General features: G+C 44.4%; 1 protein-coding gene across 1 annotated transcript in view; it reads right to left on the bottom strand.

Moving 5' to 3' along the window:
* Positions 1-18,709, bottom strand: part of RABL6 (RAB, member RAS oncogene family-like 6) — a 62,215-nt gene extending 43,506 nt beyond the window's left edge. The window contains exons 1-3 of the mRNA XM_009329046.1: positions 18,568-18,709; positions 10,109-10,243; positions 3,308-3,355 (exon numbers count right to left, since the gene is read on the bottom strand). Coding sequence (XP_009327321.1) covers positions 3,308-3,355; positions 10,109-10,243; positions 18,568-18,697 — 313 coding nt within the window. The 5' untranslated portion in view covers positions 18,698-18,709. The remainder of the gene's footprint in view (positions 1-3,307; positions 3,356-10,108; positions 10,244-18,567) is intronic.
* Between the last annotated feature and the right edge of the window lie 26 nt (positions 18,710-18,735).

Raw genomic sequence — 18,735 nt, 5'->3', positions numbered from 1 at the left:
GGGGGCAACAGAAAAAAATATGATTTGAACCCTTCAATTAGTGTATGGGAAAAGATGCAGGAACCAAACTAGCAGAAGTAACAAGACAGGAGGTCAGAACTGTTCTTCAGTCACCTGCATTCAAGCAGCTTCTTTGCATTCAGGATCTGTTACAGCTTTATGACCTGCAGTAGTTACACAACTTGCTGCAAAGCCAGAAAGATGAGTCAGGACTGTGACTTTTGCTGAGAGAGATCTTTCCTATGTTCTATTAGTTCCAAGGGCAGCAAAAGAGACAGTATTTACTAGACACACCTCACAAAATTCAATACAATCCATAGCTGGGGGCAAGCTCTACTTGTTAAGATTTCAACAAATGGCGTCATTACACAAATGAGCCCCGCTCTCTGAGCAGGCCCAAGGAGAACACAGCAGGCTGCAGGGAAGTCCATACTCCAGTGAGCCTGCACATTAAAAAAAAAGAAATCCCAAAGAGTCAAGAAAAAGGTAAGAGGAGCAGTACAGTATTGCACTTGCCATTTCGCCCTGCTTCAGTGCACTAACCAACCTCACAGGTTTTAAACTTTCACAACGAATCTCCCTACACTTCCAAGTTAACATCTATATGCTAAACAAATGACACCAAGGCACCAGCCACCAGCCAGGCAGGGCCAACAGAGCTGCTTCCTGCATTCCTAAAACAGTCTGGAGGGAAAAATCAAAGGGCACTGCTGAACTAACAAGGATGGGGAGGCACACCGCTGGTAAGCGCGAGGAGAAACACCACTTAGTAAAACCACACTTAACTTCAGCGCAAAAATGTACATGAAGTTTTCCAGGGTGCAACTTATTAAGTTTCCCCAAATCCTCCTGTGCGCATTCACACTGAGACATGAAGAATGGCAGCACTGCATAGCAGAGAAGAGGCTGAAGCTGCTTTACAAGACTAAAGTTGAAAACTGCAGTTTATGGATACATCTTTTAGACAGCCTAGCTACATCCCCGCAACAGGCTTTCAATACATTTTCAAACATCTTAATTTAAATAGAGGTTTCTTAATTTTCTCTAACAAGGAACAATTCTTCCAAAATGGGGAAACACTGGTAAAAAAATTTAGCCTGGAAAACAACGTATGTTGAAATGCATGTTCAGAACATGCATTTTTTGGCAGTTTCAAATCCAGCCTGATAAATGCAGCATTCTGCACAACTCTAAATAGGCACATTAGCCAGGATCTGGTAGGCAAGGAAAAAAAGGAGGATCAGGTCTTGTCAGCACTATGCTGCAGCAGCACTGGATACTTCACTACGAAAAGTCTACAGTCTAGATTAGTGTCGCTCTCACCAAAAACATCACGCAGGAGGATTTTTTGTCCTAAGCATACAGAAGGAAGAACAAAAATGTCATGAGGTAACATTAAGATGAAAGTTAGATGTGAGCAAGCTCTTAATGGTTAATTTGCACATTTTCCTAAAGTTGTACTTATCAAGAATCTGCAATGCTATGGCAATAGGAAAGGATTTGGTTCTGTTACATCATGATGATCTGAATTTTTACACTGCATTGATTAAGTACATTTGATTACATAAAAATACGTATCTGTGGTCTGTAAGTAGGGATCTTAACACAATGAGGTTTATTTCAAAAGAATATAAAGCGGAGAGAAGAGAGTCCCTTGAGATTTCTAATACATGCTCCACTGTCAGAAATGAAAGCAGTATCAGAAGAGCTGTTATCAACATCTGCACATATCAAATCCGATCTGTTTTGCCAAAAAAATGACAAGTCTCTAGTTGAGAAGATGACTCTGCTCAGAGAAGCTATTCACAGAAATAAATGCTGGAACCACATGATTCCCAAATTAACTGTCTATCTATTCATACCAAAGTTGCAAGGCAGCGAGAAAACAGATGTTTTGCTCAGATTCCAGCCCTGCACATGTTACCCCAGGATCTGAAAGCCGAACTGTAATCAGACTGACTTCAGCAGTAACTCTGGCCTAAGTAAGGTTTTGTCTACACTGTGAAAACTGGTGTTTAAAAGAATAAAAAGATACAGCGCCCACGATTTTCATTTAAAGTTACTGACTCAAGTTTAACCTAAAGGCTCCATAATGCGTCTGAACTAGAGCTGCTATCTTTAATTACCTTTTTTTTTTTTTACTATTTTAAATACAATTTAGCTAACATGAAAAATTAAATTTCTCCCTTTCCCACTCCCTATTGTACTTCTTATTTTTCGGCATTAACACATGTGTAAGTTGCACAGGTGGCAGAGCAGAGGTAGTGCACCTCGGATGCAGTTCTGCTGAGAAACGCGTGCCAGCACAGATTCTAGCTAAGGCTGCAGGAAAGGTAGCAGCAGCCAAACCATGGAAGTTCAAGTTTCAATGACTGTGGTCAACAGATTTGACCGACAGAAACACACAAACAAGGAGCACAACCCACAGAGCAAGAGATGCTCACTTGCAGAGCTGCTTTCCTGACCATACTCGCACTTTAAACCAGGAGCCTGGTTGGTACAAAACGCCTCTTAAAAGCCAAACAATATCTGCATTTGGGGCTACAGAATGGGCTGTTAAGATTTACATCTGAACCCCAACCCCTTCTAGCAACAGATTCCACTGCATCCAGATTTGCACTGCATCCAGATTGTGTCTTCACATATGTTTGGGGGGTTTGTTTTTATTTTTTATAAAATAGAACTTTATAGTCTGACAAAAATTGAAAACTAATGGTAAATTTATTCATACATCATAACACTTTCCTTGGCTAAGCATTTAGAAAAGATTTTGGATTAAATATATTGCATTTTCTGTCTTAAGTGAATTTAAGTGATTGGCTTCTCTTTTATCCTTCCCTCCTGCATACATTATTCACTGCAGATAACATTTTATCAATTTAACAATAGCATTCCTTTACAAAAACAGCTTGGCAAGAACATTTATAAACAGAACAAAGAACTCAGTAGCTGCCTAAACATATATAAAACTATAAAGGGGAGAAGATGAATTTTATAATAAAGTTCAGAGAATCTGAATACACTAAGCAGCAGGCTATTTCATCTGTCACGGAGCACATGAAACAACTGCTTCTGAATATTGGATTTGATCTGAAGTTCAGATTCCAAATAATGGGCTCTAGCCTATGAGACTCCGCTCTCCTTTCCGTGTTTTTTCAGGAAGTAACATCCATGCACTTGAAAAAAATAAGTACAGATGTTTTTCTAAAGTAGAAGTAAGCAGGTATTTCCGAATTCCATGTAAGTTTTTAATTAAAATTGAGAAAAAACAATGAAGCTCCATTAGAAAGGAAGTTATAAATCTTACCTTTGTCAACTACATCCCAGACTTCAACTTTAACAATATCGTCGGTGGCTAAAAGCACAATAAGAACACACAGTGTTAGAAGAGGGTTTCAGTAAAATGACCAACACTCAACGCTCACCACAAAGAGCCTAACCTAAAGCCAACATTATCAAAGTAGGAGATGAATGTCAAAAGAAAAGTAATTCTTGAGTGAGTTAAAAGAAAACCCAAACATAGCAAGAAGGCGGCCCGCTGTTGAAGGTCCAAGTTGTACACCAAAACGGTGCTATCTAAAGAACTTCTTAAAGACTCTTAGTCACTGTCTTGTTTTTGCAGGGATAGGGTTTATTTTCTTCCCAGTAGCTGTGTACAGTGCTGTGTTTTGGATTTGGGATGAGAACAATGTTGATAACACACCGATGTTTTAGTTGTTGCTGAGCAGTGCTTACACTAGTCAAGGACTTCTCAGCTTCCCATGCTCTGCCGACTGAGCAGGCTGGAGGTGCACAAGAAGCTGGGAGGGGGCACAGCCAGGACAGCTGACCCCAACTGGCCAAAGGGACATTCCATACCATGGGACGTCATGCTCAGTACATAAACTGGGGGAAGCTGGCCCGGGGGGGGCTGCTGCTCGGGGACTGGCTGGGCATCGGTCAGCGGGCGGTGAGCAATCGCATTGTGCATCACTTGCTTTGTATATTCTATTATTATTAGTAGTAGTATTTCAATTATTAAACTGTTTTTATCTCAACCCATGAGTTTTCTCACTTCTACTCTTCCAATTCTCTCCCCCATCCCACCAGGGGCGGGGGGAGAGTGAGCGAGCGGCTGTGTGGTGCTCAGTTGCCGGCTGAGGTTAAACCATGACAGTCACATAAGTGATAGCTAGATTTCCTTGATGTTTTATGTCAGATTTGAAGCATGTTATAAATATTTTGTGCAGATCCTTTTCATAACATACAGACGTTTCCATATTCTTTCAAAAAATATACAAATTCAATTTGGAGAATGAAGTCTAGTCTATAAGCAAGGCGTACAACTGAAAAAAAAAGGAATACACATTTAAGGAAGATCAACCTTACTAACAGCACCTTCATGTAAACGTGGCTAACAGTGCAGACAGTCCTGTGGCTACAGAAATCCATTCTCTCTGCAAATTTCAAGTTGCATTTTGTGAAAAATAAGGTATTACTAGCAATTTTGCCTCTTAAGGAGCTGCACCATCAGTAAATTTTAAGCAGCAACATATATTTGAGTTGCTAAAATCTGAAGCAAGACAACCAAAATTCTAACTACAGAGACACTACTGCTGGTACTGACAGCTAGCAGCTTAACTTTCAGATGGCACGAGGGATGGGTTAGATGTTTCTATTGAATCCAAATAAGCAGTCTGATCTTCATGAAGCTGTTCCATGAAACAGTTGCTTTTTGGAAATGCTATAGGCTACAAAGCAAAAGCTTGTACTTGGAGCAGCTCTGAACATAAAGCAATGGAATAGGAGAAAAATGTCTCAGAGTAGAAAATAATCTCATAGGATGGCATGAGAATTTAGCTAAGCATCATTGTCAAGCCAGGAAACATTTCCTCTAAAGAATTCACTGTTGGCTTAACTTAAACGTTTCAAAATATTGTAAAGACAGATTCTGAATAAAGGAAAACTTTGATCATCTGCTTCTGGAGAGAGATCCTTTTTTATATTTATGCATGAAGCAAAATCAGCCTCTGTTTTTCCTCATAGCAACTGCCGCTTATCTTCCGCTTTGCCAGCAGGTCAGTGGGGCACAGGACAAACAGGAGACTTGCCCAGGCCCAGCCCAGCCAGCGCATCACAGGCTCAGATGGGACTGAAAACACAACAGGCATATACAGCAGCCTGCAGTCCTCAAACCTCTGCTCAAACCATTACACTCCCCATCCCTGAATAGTTCTAAAAATCATCAAGCCAGGTACGGCTAAAGTCCAACCACTCCCCATGACTCACTCCACTCACACACAGGCACTGGCACAGCAGGGTGCTCTCCCTGTGACATGGCCTGCTCGAGTCCGTGGTCCGTTCAGGGTGCGCCGTGACCCTGCAGGTGCTGGGACACAGATCAGCTAGTGGAGGTCTGCCCCCAAATTCATACCCTGCAGCTGGGACTGGCAGTGCTGCTGCTGTCCCTGAAGGACAAGGGGACGGACAGACCAGCAAAATCAATCCTGGTGCCTTTCAACAGTCAAGACTTTCTGCTGTCCTGGTTTCGGCTGGGATAGAGTTAATTTTCTTCCCAGTAGCGGTACAGTGCTGTGTTTTGGATTTAGGATGAGAATAATGTTGATAACACACTGATGTTTTAGTTGTTGCTGAGCAGTGCTTACACTAGTCAAGGACTTCTCAGCTTCCCATGCTCTGCCGACTGAGCAGGCTGGAGGTGCACAAGAAGCTGGGAGGGGGCACAGCCAGGACAGCTGACCCCAACTGGCCAGAGGGACATTCCATACCATGGGACGTCATGCTCAGTACATAAACTGGGGGAAGCTGGCCAGGGGGGGGCTGCTGCTCGGGGACTGGCTGGGCATCGTTGGGAGGGTGATGAGCAATTGCATTGTGCATCACTTATTTTACATTCTTTTATCTATTATTATTTTCCCTTCCATTTCTGTCCTATTAAACTGTCTTTATCTCAACCCATGAATGTTACCTTTTTTTTCCTCCCCGATTCTCTCCCCCATCCCCCTGGGTTGGGGGGGAGTGAGCGAACAGCTGAGTGGTGTTTAGCTGCCTGCCGGGTTAAACCACAACATCTGCAAAAGGACAGGAGATGTTTTCCTTTCTCAGATGGCAAACTTTGCAGGGCACAGGCAGAGTCCAGAAGGCTGCTCGCTCTTTCCAGCAGCGCCACGTGAAGCAGCACATAAGCATTAACACGGGGCTTCTGTGGAGAAGCTGGAACCCCGTTTCAGAAAAGTAAGCCCTCGGGGTGACATGCAGTGCTCTCCTAGGAGGTGACCCGGTACCTAGCACTGGGACTTTGCTCCCAAGCTCCAGAGAGCTCCACCTCCTTACCCTAAAACCAAATGCAACCTCAGTTAAGGTTTGTTCTCCTGCTGAGTAATTTCCACAGTACTGACATCCTGCTGAGCAGCAGCACTCCCAGGCAGCTGAGGAGTTGAACCGTTTGACCCAGAAAGACCTGCTCCACAGCCTTTTATCTGAGGGGGAGCACAGAATTTCACAAAGAAACTGACTGCACGAGGTCTAAGAAAACCATTTTTCCACGCGGGTTTTTTTCCTGTTAGCACCAGCGCTCCTGCTAGCTCGCAGCCAGTAAGTTCTTCCTGTTCATCACCAGCTTAATTCCTGATTATCCTGAACACACAAGAGGATAATTACTTTAGTGCTGCTGTGTTGGCTTTGGTATGACTCATACACAGCAGCATTTCACCTTAATGGCTTTGGAAGGCATGGTGCAGCAAAAAGGGTGCCAATTCATCCTTTTAACTCTATAACTTCCATTAGCATAAACCATGGATCAAACCACTCAAAAGATCTGTACTCAGCTGCTATTTGGCTAAGTACTCTGTAGCCAGTGGCACACTAAGACATTGCTTTCCCAGAAAATGGTGGAGAGGTGTGAGAAGACTCCAACTGCAAGAAAGCTCATTTAAAAATAAGAATCATTGCTTTATGGGTGGGTTCATCACCAGGAATTCACAGGCCCTCAGACATATTTACTCTCATGCAATTACATGATTCATAACTTCATATGCTTTGGATCACAAATCCTACAGAGTAGAGCAGCTCTGCCACTCCTCACACTCATCTATAAACCATTCAAAGTATTTGAACAAAAGTATTTGCCAATTTTTATTTCAGACTCCCTTTCCGAGACTGCCAGAGAATAAAATTGCTGACTAGCATAATCCAAAAAAGCATATATTAGGGTCAGGAATGGTAACTCCTTACTTGGATACAAAAATTACAAATATCCATTACAGAGACAATTGGCACAGAAAAGTAATTTTGTTCATTCTGAGCAGGAAGAAATAACTCAAATTCCTCTACCTTTATTAATTCCTCCAATATAAAATTTCTGAAGATATGACACAGTGGTATGTTCCACATCTAAAATGTAAATCTTCTAATACCAGGCAATGTAAGAATCCTTCAATATTTGACAGCCATTTAATTAACATCCGTAAATGTTTGCTGCCAGCTACGTCATAATGTTTATTCAAGGTAACTTGAGAGAATGATCACAGGAAAAACAAACTTTATTTTTCCTCTACGGATTAACTCAGCCAACAGGGCGGTAATTAGATCTGAGCCAATTTCTCAGAGTATCCACATCACCCATCTCGGATGGAAAGTTTTCACAGCAGGAAACATACCTTACAATGTTTTTAAAAAAGGGGGTTATATTTTAAAACAAGTTTTAAGAAGGTCAATGGAGAATTTCCTATACCGCTGGAAATTATTACTCATAATACAGCGTTTTACAATGTAAAAGAAACACAAATGAAAGGCACAATTTCATGTATAGCCCTCCAGATATTTAGACTAGCTCAGCAACACTTCATCTTGAGAGAAGTCCATCACCATATGTACACGTTGCCATCATCTCCAACCAGCAAGCTCTACAGAAACACATCACATCAGTGTTAGAACTAAGCACTGGAAATAACAAATACACCTGCGGTTACCAACACAGAGCAAAAGCCAGCCTCACGTGTAGCTGTTTTCTACCCCAGGATTGCATCCATGTTGAAAAAGCCAGTGCCTAAGCCTCAGCTCAGTAAAAGAACATATAGTCCGTAAAATATGCAGAAACACGCGAGGTGACTGGATCTTTCTACACATGGAACAATCTCCAAACACCTTTTTGCATGTATACAAAAACCTGTATACATGCATCTTGTATACCTGTTCATGTATGCAAAAACAATTAGGTATAAATAAGCCTCTTAGAAATCAAATGCCAGACTCCCGGGCTGTATTTACAAACAGCACTTGTATTACCTGCGCTGATTAGAGAGGAGACTGAACTCTGAAGTTTTTACCTATGATATTGCAGAAAACCACAATTAACATTCAGTGCACTCTTTAGACTTGGATATCTAAGAAAGAGGTATTTAATTCCTTACTCTGATCTAAGTCTGTTTAGGCTGAAGCATTCAGGTTTGATTTTGGAGATAGTTTCCATCATCCAAACAACCTGTAAGCTCTATGTTCACGCATCAGTAACTGATGTGCTGATATTCTGAGAGAGAGGAATAGGAGTGTGGGAGAAGGATGCCACAGCTAAAATACAACATGCCAGAGGTTTCACTGCAGGTGGGGAACACCACTGCATGAGCACCGCAGACCTGTCAACGCCTTGGGCCAGTTGATAGGCAGAACATCAGGAAGATGGCACCCAAAATAAAGATACTTTATGAAGAAATGTAGAAGCTAACAGGCACACCTTTGCATCATGGTCACATGGAGAGTCCCTGTGAAAGAATCTGAAAACCTGTGACGTCAGGCTGAGCTCAACATCAGATCCTGAATGAGAGAAAACTACTAGTTGCACTGAGCAAGGATGACCTGTTTCTCTCCCACACCCAAAGCAAATCGCAACCATCCATCCTTATACACCTTTTCAACCTTTGTCAAGAGCAAGCGGACTCACGGGGAAGCCTGTCTTCATAAGGGCACGAGAGTCTCCAGAACTCTGGTTACCAGCTCCCTGTGAACGTACAACAGCAGTGTCTGCTCGCTCTCCTTGCGCTGAAGCCTATGAAGGCAACAGAGATCGAGAGCGCGCTGTTCCAAGGCTGATTGCTGGTGAACACACCCTGTGGCTCCGTGATCATTATCACGAGACTTGGGCATCACGATACCATCCAGCAATACAAATTTGATTGGTGAATTAGATGAAGCACCCAGTTTGGTGTTTACCCAATCTGCATGGGTTTTTTTCCCAGCTGTGAGGAGACAGAGAGTACCTGATTCAACAAAAGGTCAGTGGTGCAGATGGGCAATGTCTGATAGTGACAAGCTAAACGCTGACTTTTTTTTTTAAAAGCAAAATCAGTCTTACAGAGCAAGATCATATTGAGTCAGTAGTTCACCCCACAAGGCTGTGGCATTTTTGAACAGGAACCAGAAAGCTAGGCTTAATGCACTGTTGAATCATAGCCTTATGCAATTTCAGTGCTTGCAGTGTCTTCTCCAGGCGAGATCCAGGGCTTTCATAGTCACTTTATACTGTCAGAGCAGATGGGGAAAATAAAAAAAAAATCACACTCCATCTCTCAGACTCAAACAAGCACTTAAAAAAAGCTACTGATAAGATACTCCTGTGCTTCAGTAAGTCAGCCTAGAGTTATTAGTACTACAATCACTTTTAAAACATCACCTTCACCAGTTACAGGATGCTCTTTGTATTTTAATCAGGAAAAAACTAGTTGGCACCATGCTATTCACTTCTACACAACACAGTAACACCAAAAGCAGGGTTAGCCTCAGAGACAGATTTCCATAATAAACCTGTTTTCATTAACAAGTCAAGCGTATCATAAATATTTCAAATCTTTTGGATCACCTATTAAACACTTCCCTTGAATTGCTGCTTCCAAAGACCTATCCTTTAGCACTTATAACATATAGTTTCTGAGTAAATTTATTAAAAACATGACTGAGAAACTGTGAATAATAAATTAAAATAACAAAAATGATGAGAGACCATTTTATCTCCCAAGCAGACACAGAACAAAGAAGCAAACGAGGCTGCAGCGGAATTGCTACCCCCAAGGCACTGTCCCGTGACTGTCACTCCCTCCACCCTCTTCCATCTTACTTTTATAATTCCAGTGGATGCTGGTGACTTGGATCTCCTGAGTTGGAATGTATTCCTCAATAAATTTCTTTCCCTGCAGTCGGTGCCAGAGTGTGGTTTTCCCAGTGTTCCTGTCCCCTCGGATGACAATTTTCACTGGGGAAAAGAGCAAGCAGACAAATAAAGTTGATTAAAAACAAATTGAAGAATGCTGTGAAAAGCATGTTAACTTTTTGCAAGGCATTATTCAGACGTAATCAGTTCTCCCATATTACACAGGCATGATGGGGTTTGTTAAAAAACATGAGCCTCAGTCATTAAAATTAGTGTTTATTCAGCTACTCACACTAGCTCAGCAGAAAGAACCATCATCAAGATTGAATCTTCAGAATCTGCACAACTTCAGCCAGCTAAGCCTCTGCTCCTTCCATCCTCCTGCCTCTACCTAGCCCTTACTCCCACTGTGCCACACCCTGTTCCTTTGCTAGCCTTTTATGCCAGGCTTCTCCTTCAATTACCTCCTCTATCATTCCCATTTCTCCTTAAACACTTCTCATTCCTTGAGAAAATAGAATAATAGAATCATTTAGGTTGGAAAGGACCTTTAAGATCATTGAGTCCAACCATTAACCTAGCCCTGCCAAGTCCACCACTAAACCATGTCCCTAAGCGCCACATCTACACGTCTTTTAAATACCTCCAGGGACGGGGACTCAACCACTTCCCTGGGCAGCCTGCTCCAGCGCTTGATAACCCTTTTGGTGAAAATTTTTTTCCTAATATCCAATCTAAACCTCCCCGGCACAACTTGAGGCCATTTCCTCTTGTCCTATCGCTTGTTACCTGGGAGAAGAGACCAACCCCCACCTCGCTACAACCTCCTTGCAGGTGGTTGTAGAGAGCGGTAAGGTCTCCCCTCGACCTCCTACTCACTTTCTAGACCGAGTCGCCCACGGAAAACTCAAGGACCAGTTCTCAGCTGAGCCGACTGGGCAGGGTCCTGCGTTCAGAGGTGCTGCTCCCTACATCCCACCGGGGTGTGGCTCTGAACCCCAGCACCGGTGAAACCATTCTTCTGGGATGGTGTTGGGAGAGCTAAGAGGCAGCTTCTGGTGAACATCACCACAGAGTTAAGCTGCCATCGCTCTCAGCTATCTCCAACTTTCTTGCACTGGGGCAGCATCCCCTTTTCCAGGGGAAGCAGAACAAGACTGTGTATTGCTCTTCAGCTGCTCCAGCTCACAGCCTAGAAGGTCTCAGGTGAGGAGGCAATCCTTGGCAGGGACAAGGGGCAAAATAGTTTACATTCACAGGGGGCTATCTTAAACTGCCCCCGATAAATTCACCAAACTGCCTCTGTTGATGGCCACACTTTGATTCAAATTAAATCAAAATCAGTCTACCTTATATGCATTAGAAACAAGCTAAACTGAACCAAAACAAGCATGCCCCTTTGGGGACATAAACTCACTTAAGTAACAGTGAAATAAAACTAAGAGAAACTGAATTTCTGTGGGTTCATGTGTCAGAGGGACAGTCTCTACCACAGGACCCAGACCTTAGCTGGTTTTAGGTGCGGGTGTACTGATGGCACTCAGCAAAGGCATTCTCGGAAGCTGCAGTCTCGGGTAAAGGCACAACAGCTCCACTTCCACCGACCGGCCTCACACCCGGCTGCTGAGACCACTCAGCTAATCTACCACCACATGCCTCTGCTTGTGCACGTGCTTGTATCCGCAGCAAGGAAAGTCAGTCAACAGAGAAACTCACTCAAACCCTCCCAAGGAAGTGTCCAAAATATCATAAACTGTACACAACCCGGCAAAGTAACTTCTGTAGCAATTAATATCATGAACTTTCCAGAGTCTACCCTAACGTTACCTTGTTCTTTCTGAAAACAGTATGTGTTGTTTTCTAAATTTTCTGTTACATTATGGGATTATTTTTTTTAAATACCATCCTTGTTTTAAGTGGCAACCACAAGGCTATTGGGAAATGTAAGCTGACTTGAACAGAATTTTTATGCTTGTGTTTTGAATAGGAGCTATTATCCCCTAGAAAATGGGCCACTCGGAGACATCTAATGGCAGATTCAGGTGATTAGCAATAGGCCGTGCATCATCATTTGGGGAAGGAAATCTCAGACTGAAGGCTGCCTTCTGTTGTAACTCAGGAGTTATTGCAGGCATTTCAGAGAAAAGTTTAAGAGGTAAACCATAAGGTAAAACAGACAACATATGCAAAGTCTGTGGAAGGGTTTTGTCTGGTGAGATTTTGTGCTGCAGTTCCACTGTGCTTTTGTTGTTGTACACTGAGAGGTACTGCTGTTTATTCTTTTACAAAGTTGCTTTTTAAAATGGCAAAAGGATAATAAAGGCAAAAATGAACATAGTATTTATAGGCTGACTTCACTTACAGAACATCTCTGCAGAGACAACAAACTGTTTCCTGCATTTCCTGCTGCCCTGTGTGTGATTCTGTTTCCTACTTACAGATGGTGAAACAATCAATGGAGGACTCCTTTGATTTTTCTTAATTAATGCAGCAAGTCCGTGGCATAGACAAAATGAGATTCCATTTGTTCCCTTTAAAACCCAAGCCTTTCTAAATGCTCTCACTGCCTACCTTAGAGGGCCATTTTAAAATTCATATTCCCCCATGAAGTGCAGCATGAGATACCTTAACAGTGAGTTTTAGGGGACAAATAGACCCTTAAATAGCTAGGCTGCTCTCAAGGTGCACTTTCAGGATCACTCCCAGGCAACATGACTGTGAGCTCTCTCCTGAAGGGGCAATCTTACCTGCCCTGGGACTTCCCTAGTGCCAACAGCGTTATTTACACAGCTACACATTGAGTTGGATCAAGGAACTGAACTGGCTGAAAACTAACTGCAAAATTATTCCTTTTCAGTTTTCTTCTCTAGCTCAAGTGCCCAGCTACATGAGCAGTAGAAGCAGCACAGGGGAGGCACGGCTGGAGTGGCAAGGAGATCACCCCCACCCCTGAGCAGCTCACATTTAGGTCAACGTAGGGTGCTTGTGGCACCACATGCTCAGTTTGAACAGGTCCAACGGCCCTTTCCAGCTTCAGCACTCTCCATGTTAGGATCTCTTTCCTCCTACATAGTGCATGAGTTTTCACTGACTTTATTCCTGAAGAAAGAAAAAGTCTTTAAAAACAGAACAGGAAGAAGGCAGGTGATGTAAATCATTTTTAGCAAAACAAAATCTGTATTTGGGACTTTGGCTGGGGCAGGTGTACTCAATGACAGGCATCTGCAAAACAGGAGGAGCTGAGCGAGCTTCAGGGCACAGTCAGGCAGGTACATCACAGGCCTGGGGTGTGTCTGAATGTGGAAAGAGGACCAGTAATTATGGGTGAGGTTAGTACTGTTACCTACGTGTCAGTAACAATTGCTGCCTTATTTTAAGTTAAATCAGTACTTACTGCAAACAGCCATAGGTTTGTAGCAAAGACAGGAGAATTATCTGTGGGAAGAAGGGTAGGGATGGGGAATAGATCAAGATGTGAGGAAAAAGCTAAACAAATCACTTATTCATATTGTCACTGCACCAGGAAAAACAGAGGTATTTCCATTCTCCAGATGGGGAAATGGAAGCAGAGCAGTGAAGATACAGGCCCAGAAAGCAGGTCTCAGACCAACTCAGAACTAGAAATCAGGAACTCCCAGCTTTGCCCATATTCCTCCAGGACACTGCAGCAACTAAGGATCTCAGACTCTGCAGCAAAGATCCCCGAACTTCTCTGCTAATAATCCTCATATGGAGGGTCACAACCTTGCCCTCGTTAAGGTCTTTGGGACTGCGACTACAAGGCTGCAATTCAAATGGTTTAAGCTGGTTCTGCTGCCAAAAGAAGCACACCTGAGCTGCAGACACCCCCAAGCACGCTTCCCGGGGGGAACAGGCCAGACAGCAGTCACAGAATCATAGAATCATTAAGGTTGGAAGAGACCTCCAAGATCATCGAGTCCAACCGTCAACCCAACACCACCATGCCCACTAAACCATGTCCCTAAGCGCCTCATCTACCCGTCTTTTAAATACTTCCAGGGACGGTGACTCAACCACTTCCCTGGGCAGCCTGTTCCAATGTTTAACTACTCTTTCAGTAAAGAAATTCTTCCTCACGTCCAATCTAAACCTCCCCTGGCGCAACTTGAGGCCATTTCCTCTCGTCCTTTCACCAGTTACTTGGGAGAAGAGACCAACACCCACCTCGCTACAGCCTCCTTTCAGGTGGTTGTAGAGAGCGATGAGGTCTCCCCTCAGCCTCCTTTTCTCCAGGCTAAACAAGCCCAGTTCCCTCAGCCGCTCCTCATCAGACTTGTTCTCCAGACCCCTCACCAGCCTCGTTGCCCTTCTCTGGACACGTTCCAACATCTCAACATCCTTCTTGCAGTGAGGGGCCCAAAACTGAACACAGTATTCGAGGTGTGGCCGCACCAGTGCCGAGTACAGGGGCACGATCACTTCCCTGCTCCTGCTGGCCACACTATTGCTGATACAGGCCAGGATGCCGTTGGCCTTCTTGGCCACCTGGGCACACTGCCGGCTCATGTTCAGCCGGCTGTCGACCAGCACCCCCAGGTCCTTTTCCGCCAGGCAGCTTTCCAGCCACTCTTCCCCAAGCCTGTAGCGCTGCATGGGGTTGTTGTGGCCGAAGTGCAGGACCCGGCACTTGGCCTTGTTGAATCTCATACAGTCAAAGCAGGTTTGCCACAAGTTGCACAAACACCTGCATCAGCAGTAGCAGAAAACATGAGGTGGGAAGCAGCAGGAAGAGGGGAAGCCTTTCTTTTGGGAGTAGTGCTGAATGAAAACACTTAAAAATACAATCAGAGTCTGGGAACTACTACTCTAAAACAACACAAAAGAAGTAAGGACTATAATGATTACCAAAAGGATACACGGTATTAGTTAAGTTTTGTCTTTTAAAGCACATTCTAGGCAGAAAAGTAATAAGGGGAAGGACTGGGGGGAATTCTTGGAGCTACTGACTTTGGTATTTCAGCACTGGTGACTGTTCAGGGCAGGCCTGCAGCTCACCAGGAGGGCAGCCCATGCTCCAGGCACACGCAGTGGTGGGGTTTGTCAGGTGGTGTGCACACTGGATGCAGCGTTAAGAATAAAGCCCAGAGCAGAAGGCGTAGCGTGTTCCGGGCAACAGGACGGATGGATCTGAACGTTTAGCACTTCCATGTCTTTTGCTCCTGTCACTGATCATCAGTGGGTAACTCCCAGGGAATCCTCTTGCCAGTGTAACCCAGCCAGAACCATTCATTTCACCCTTGTTTGCCCATCACTGCCTTACATGAACTTTCACGTTTGAGTAACCTGGTGCTGGTACTTCCTTCTGTAATTTGTCTCCTAATTTGTTGAAACAAGCACCACTGCCAAAGGAATGAGATCCACCTCGCTCGCTCTCTACCGAGCCTACTTGCTCTGGCCTGTGCTACCTTCCCTGGGCCAGCACAGCTATCCGAATAGCGATGCAGCAGACCTGATCCAAGACCAGGCTATCCCAAGCAGGAAAAAAAGAGCAAGTTTTTACAAAGATTGGTTCCCCATACTTGGAACCATGATCTCCCATAAACATCCGAGCCATTACATATATGGTACAGACCCACATAATTTTTATCTCTGTACCTTCCACAGGGCTCAGGGAACTCTGGTGTTATTTGGGCCACGGTACGTAAAACACAGCAGCTCCGTGCAGATGATAAAGAAAGCAAATAAGGAGTGTGTGTGCTGGGAATGCAGTACAAAAATGCTTTTGTTTTGAAATAGGATGTCTCATGCAGAGGAAATGACTGCTGCTGAGGGCTAATACTGGCCTTTGCTCTCATCATTTCATTAGAAATCTAAACCTACCCACCCTGCAACACTCTTCCTTTTGAAAACTTAACTGAGTGGGAGAGAGACCATCAAAACAAGTAATTTCGGTTCAACTTAGGGGTGCATACTATCCAGTGCTTGTAATCCTCAGTGCCGTTAAAACACCACACAATCTTCAGTATCACCTCAAACGGCGGGGCTGTCTGGTTACAAAATGTACTTGACAGCCATGAAGGCTGGCATGGCACGGCCTGTTCTGAGCCCCGCAGCAAGGCACCAAGAGCCAGGTGATAAGGCCCATGTCCTGGCCATTTGCTGCCCACTTTATCAGCAAGCAACTCAAGGCATTCTCAGCACACTAAATATATTTCTGGGAAGGAAACAGGCTTCAGTTCATGATCAGTAATGGTCTACGAAAGCAAGGAAATGTTTCTGTAAAACCAGTCATCACAGCACCCTTTGGTTTAGGTCCAGGCAACTCCAGGGGAACGGAGGAGTTAAAGATCTGTGTGTGTTAATGGGGGCTACAAAACACATTTTGCACTCCTCTGCTGAATGTCATATATTTGCTAAGAAAGGAGCATTGGCAACGCATAGGATTTGCAGCTCTGCCCTTCCTGAGCAATGGCCCTTGTAATGACATTCCTTCACAGCCCACTTTCAGCTGAGACCATAACCTCACCGTGCTGGAACCTACCCCACCTATCCAGTGCCATGGCTATGTAGGCTACTTCGAAGCCCTTTCGTAAGCCTGCCTGTATCTCCTATAAATATTATATAACAGCAATCCTGGGAAGAGTTACTATGGAGATTGGAAAGCTTCCCTTAAGGCAGTGACAGAAAACTGCAGTTTTATTCCAGATATGAAAGCAGTAACTAGAACACAAATACCGATAAAACAGGGCACAAACCAAAAAGCTTTCCCAAGGCTTTCGGTAACGAGACAAAAGGCAGCAAAGCTACAGTTGGTAGCTCAGCTGTTGGCAGTTTTGGCCTTGCTGTATTAATGGCAAGCAGGTACACATCCACGCAGGTTCGTCAACAATGCGGTTAGTGAACACGTAACAGAGAGTTGTCCCCGTTGACTGCTGTGCCAGCAGGATGCAGCTGATCCGTCCTGTCCACAGCACAAACATTCACTCTCTGAAAAGTCAACTCCTTTCCCTTACATAATTCACAAGCTGGTATTAGCTACCTGATCTCAAACATGTACCGGTGAGGCACGTGGATGTGTTCTGGTCTGTGGGCTGCACGAAGCCTCTGCGCAGATCAATAGCCTTTAACTAGCAGACCTCCAGGTACCTGTTTAACGATGCACTGCTGTATTCCAAGGCACAACAGTTTCATCCTCACCCCCTGTCTTTCACTGGAAATCAAGTCTCTTACCAGCAACACTGTGCTCCTGTTCACATTCATAACTGCTTGCTAAGATGCTAATTTTCTAAATTAAGCACTGCTGGCATATCTAACAGATGTGCTATGGATAAAGGCACCAAATGCTCTCCCTAGTAAAGCAGAGAGCTTCAAAACATATCAGTGCAAAAGCACAGTCAACAGTGGTAATAACTAAACAAAGCAAAAAAAACCCCAACCCCCAAAGTGCTAACCTCTCCCTTCACGTTCTGTTTCAGATTAAGATCCAACATAAGCTCTATTCCTCCAACATGTGTGCCTTTACAGAAATTATTCAGTGCCACGTTTACAAATCAGTCTCTTTTCCAACTGCCAATCTCTCGGCCTTCTGCAATCTGACTTCACTGCCTGCCTGGATCCACACAGATGAGCTGATAACTCGCAGCGCTCTCGGGTACCATCTCTATTTTCAGCAAGGATGACATAACTACTGTCCCCGTCTCACAACTGTTACTTTGGGATGTATTTCACGTACTTGCAGTGCCCTCCTGAAACATTATATTAGAAATAACCTTCCCTGAGCTTCAAGGGAAAAACGTGACCCTAAGCCTCAGCACTGAAAGGCAAAAAATTCTGAAAACGTTCCCTGAGAAAAGAGCAAATGTATCAGCTGCAGAAAAGATAGAATGAAATTATGTACCAAGGGCACATAAAGGCATACATCACTCACCTTTTATTAAAGCCCGGCGGGGCAGAGCTTTTCAATAGACCCTTATCATATAACCACTAGAGCTTAATTATAAATACCATTATCCTGGGCTACAGGGAAGGTCACCCACACTCTCAGAGGAGTTACGCTCTTGATGCTTTAACTGACAAAAATTGATTTACAAGGAACTCTTTTGTGCCACAGTCAGCGGAAAGCACGCAGCCATTCAGGACATCTGCTGACTGGGGACACTGCTTGGGAACTACAGGTTCCCAAGTCCCGCACGCACAGATAAAAGTTTCCCATCCCTCACTCCTCCCACACTTCCTCAAGCTCTAACATTTAATTGCAAACTTGGCTTTGGGCAAACACTGGCAAAAGCACCACCACGCACAACGAAAGCATATGCATTCCACAGTCCCGCCGGGGTCCCTGGGCACGCGATGGGACATCAGATGGGGGGACATCAGATGGGATGGGCCGACGCGGCTTGCCTCCCGCCCCGGGGCTGGCTGTGCCCCCCCGACAGACCCCCCCCGAAGCTGGGCTCCCGACTCACTGTTATACTGGACTCCCTTGGCAAACCTCCTCTGCAGAGCCTGGTTCATGGACTGCAGCCCCGCAGGGATATTCTTGTCTCTGACCGGAGTCTGGTCCGAGCCCACCAGCTTCTTCAGGGCTGAGAACATCTTTCTGGTCCCACACCTGCGCCACCGCCTCCGGGAAA

This window comes from Pygoscelis adeliae, unplaced genomic scaffold (genome assembly GCF_000699105.1).
Source record: "Pygoscelis adeliae isolate BGI_AS28 unplaced genomic scaffold, ASM69910v1 Scaffold397, whole genome shotgun sequence".
In the NCBI taxonomy this organism is placed as follows: Eukaryota; Metazoa; Chordata; class Aves; order Sphenisciformes; family Spheniscidae; genus Pygoscelis; species Pygoscelis adeliae.
The sequence above is the reverse complement of the archived record's forward strand: the minus strand, read 5'-3'. Positions and strand labels throughout refer to the sequence as shown.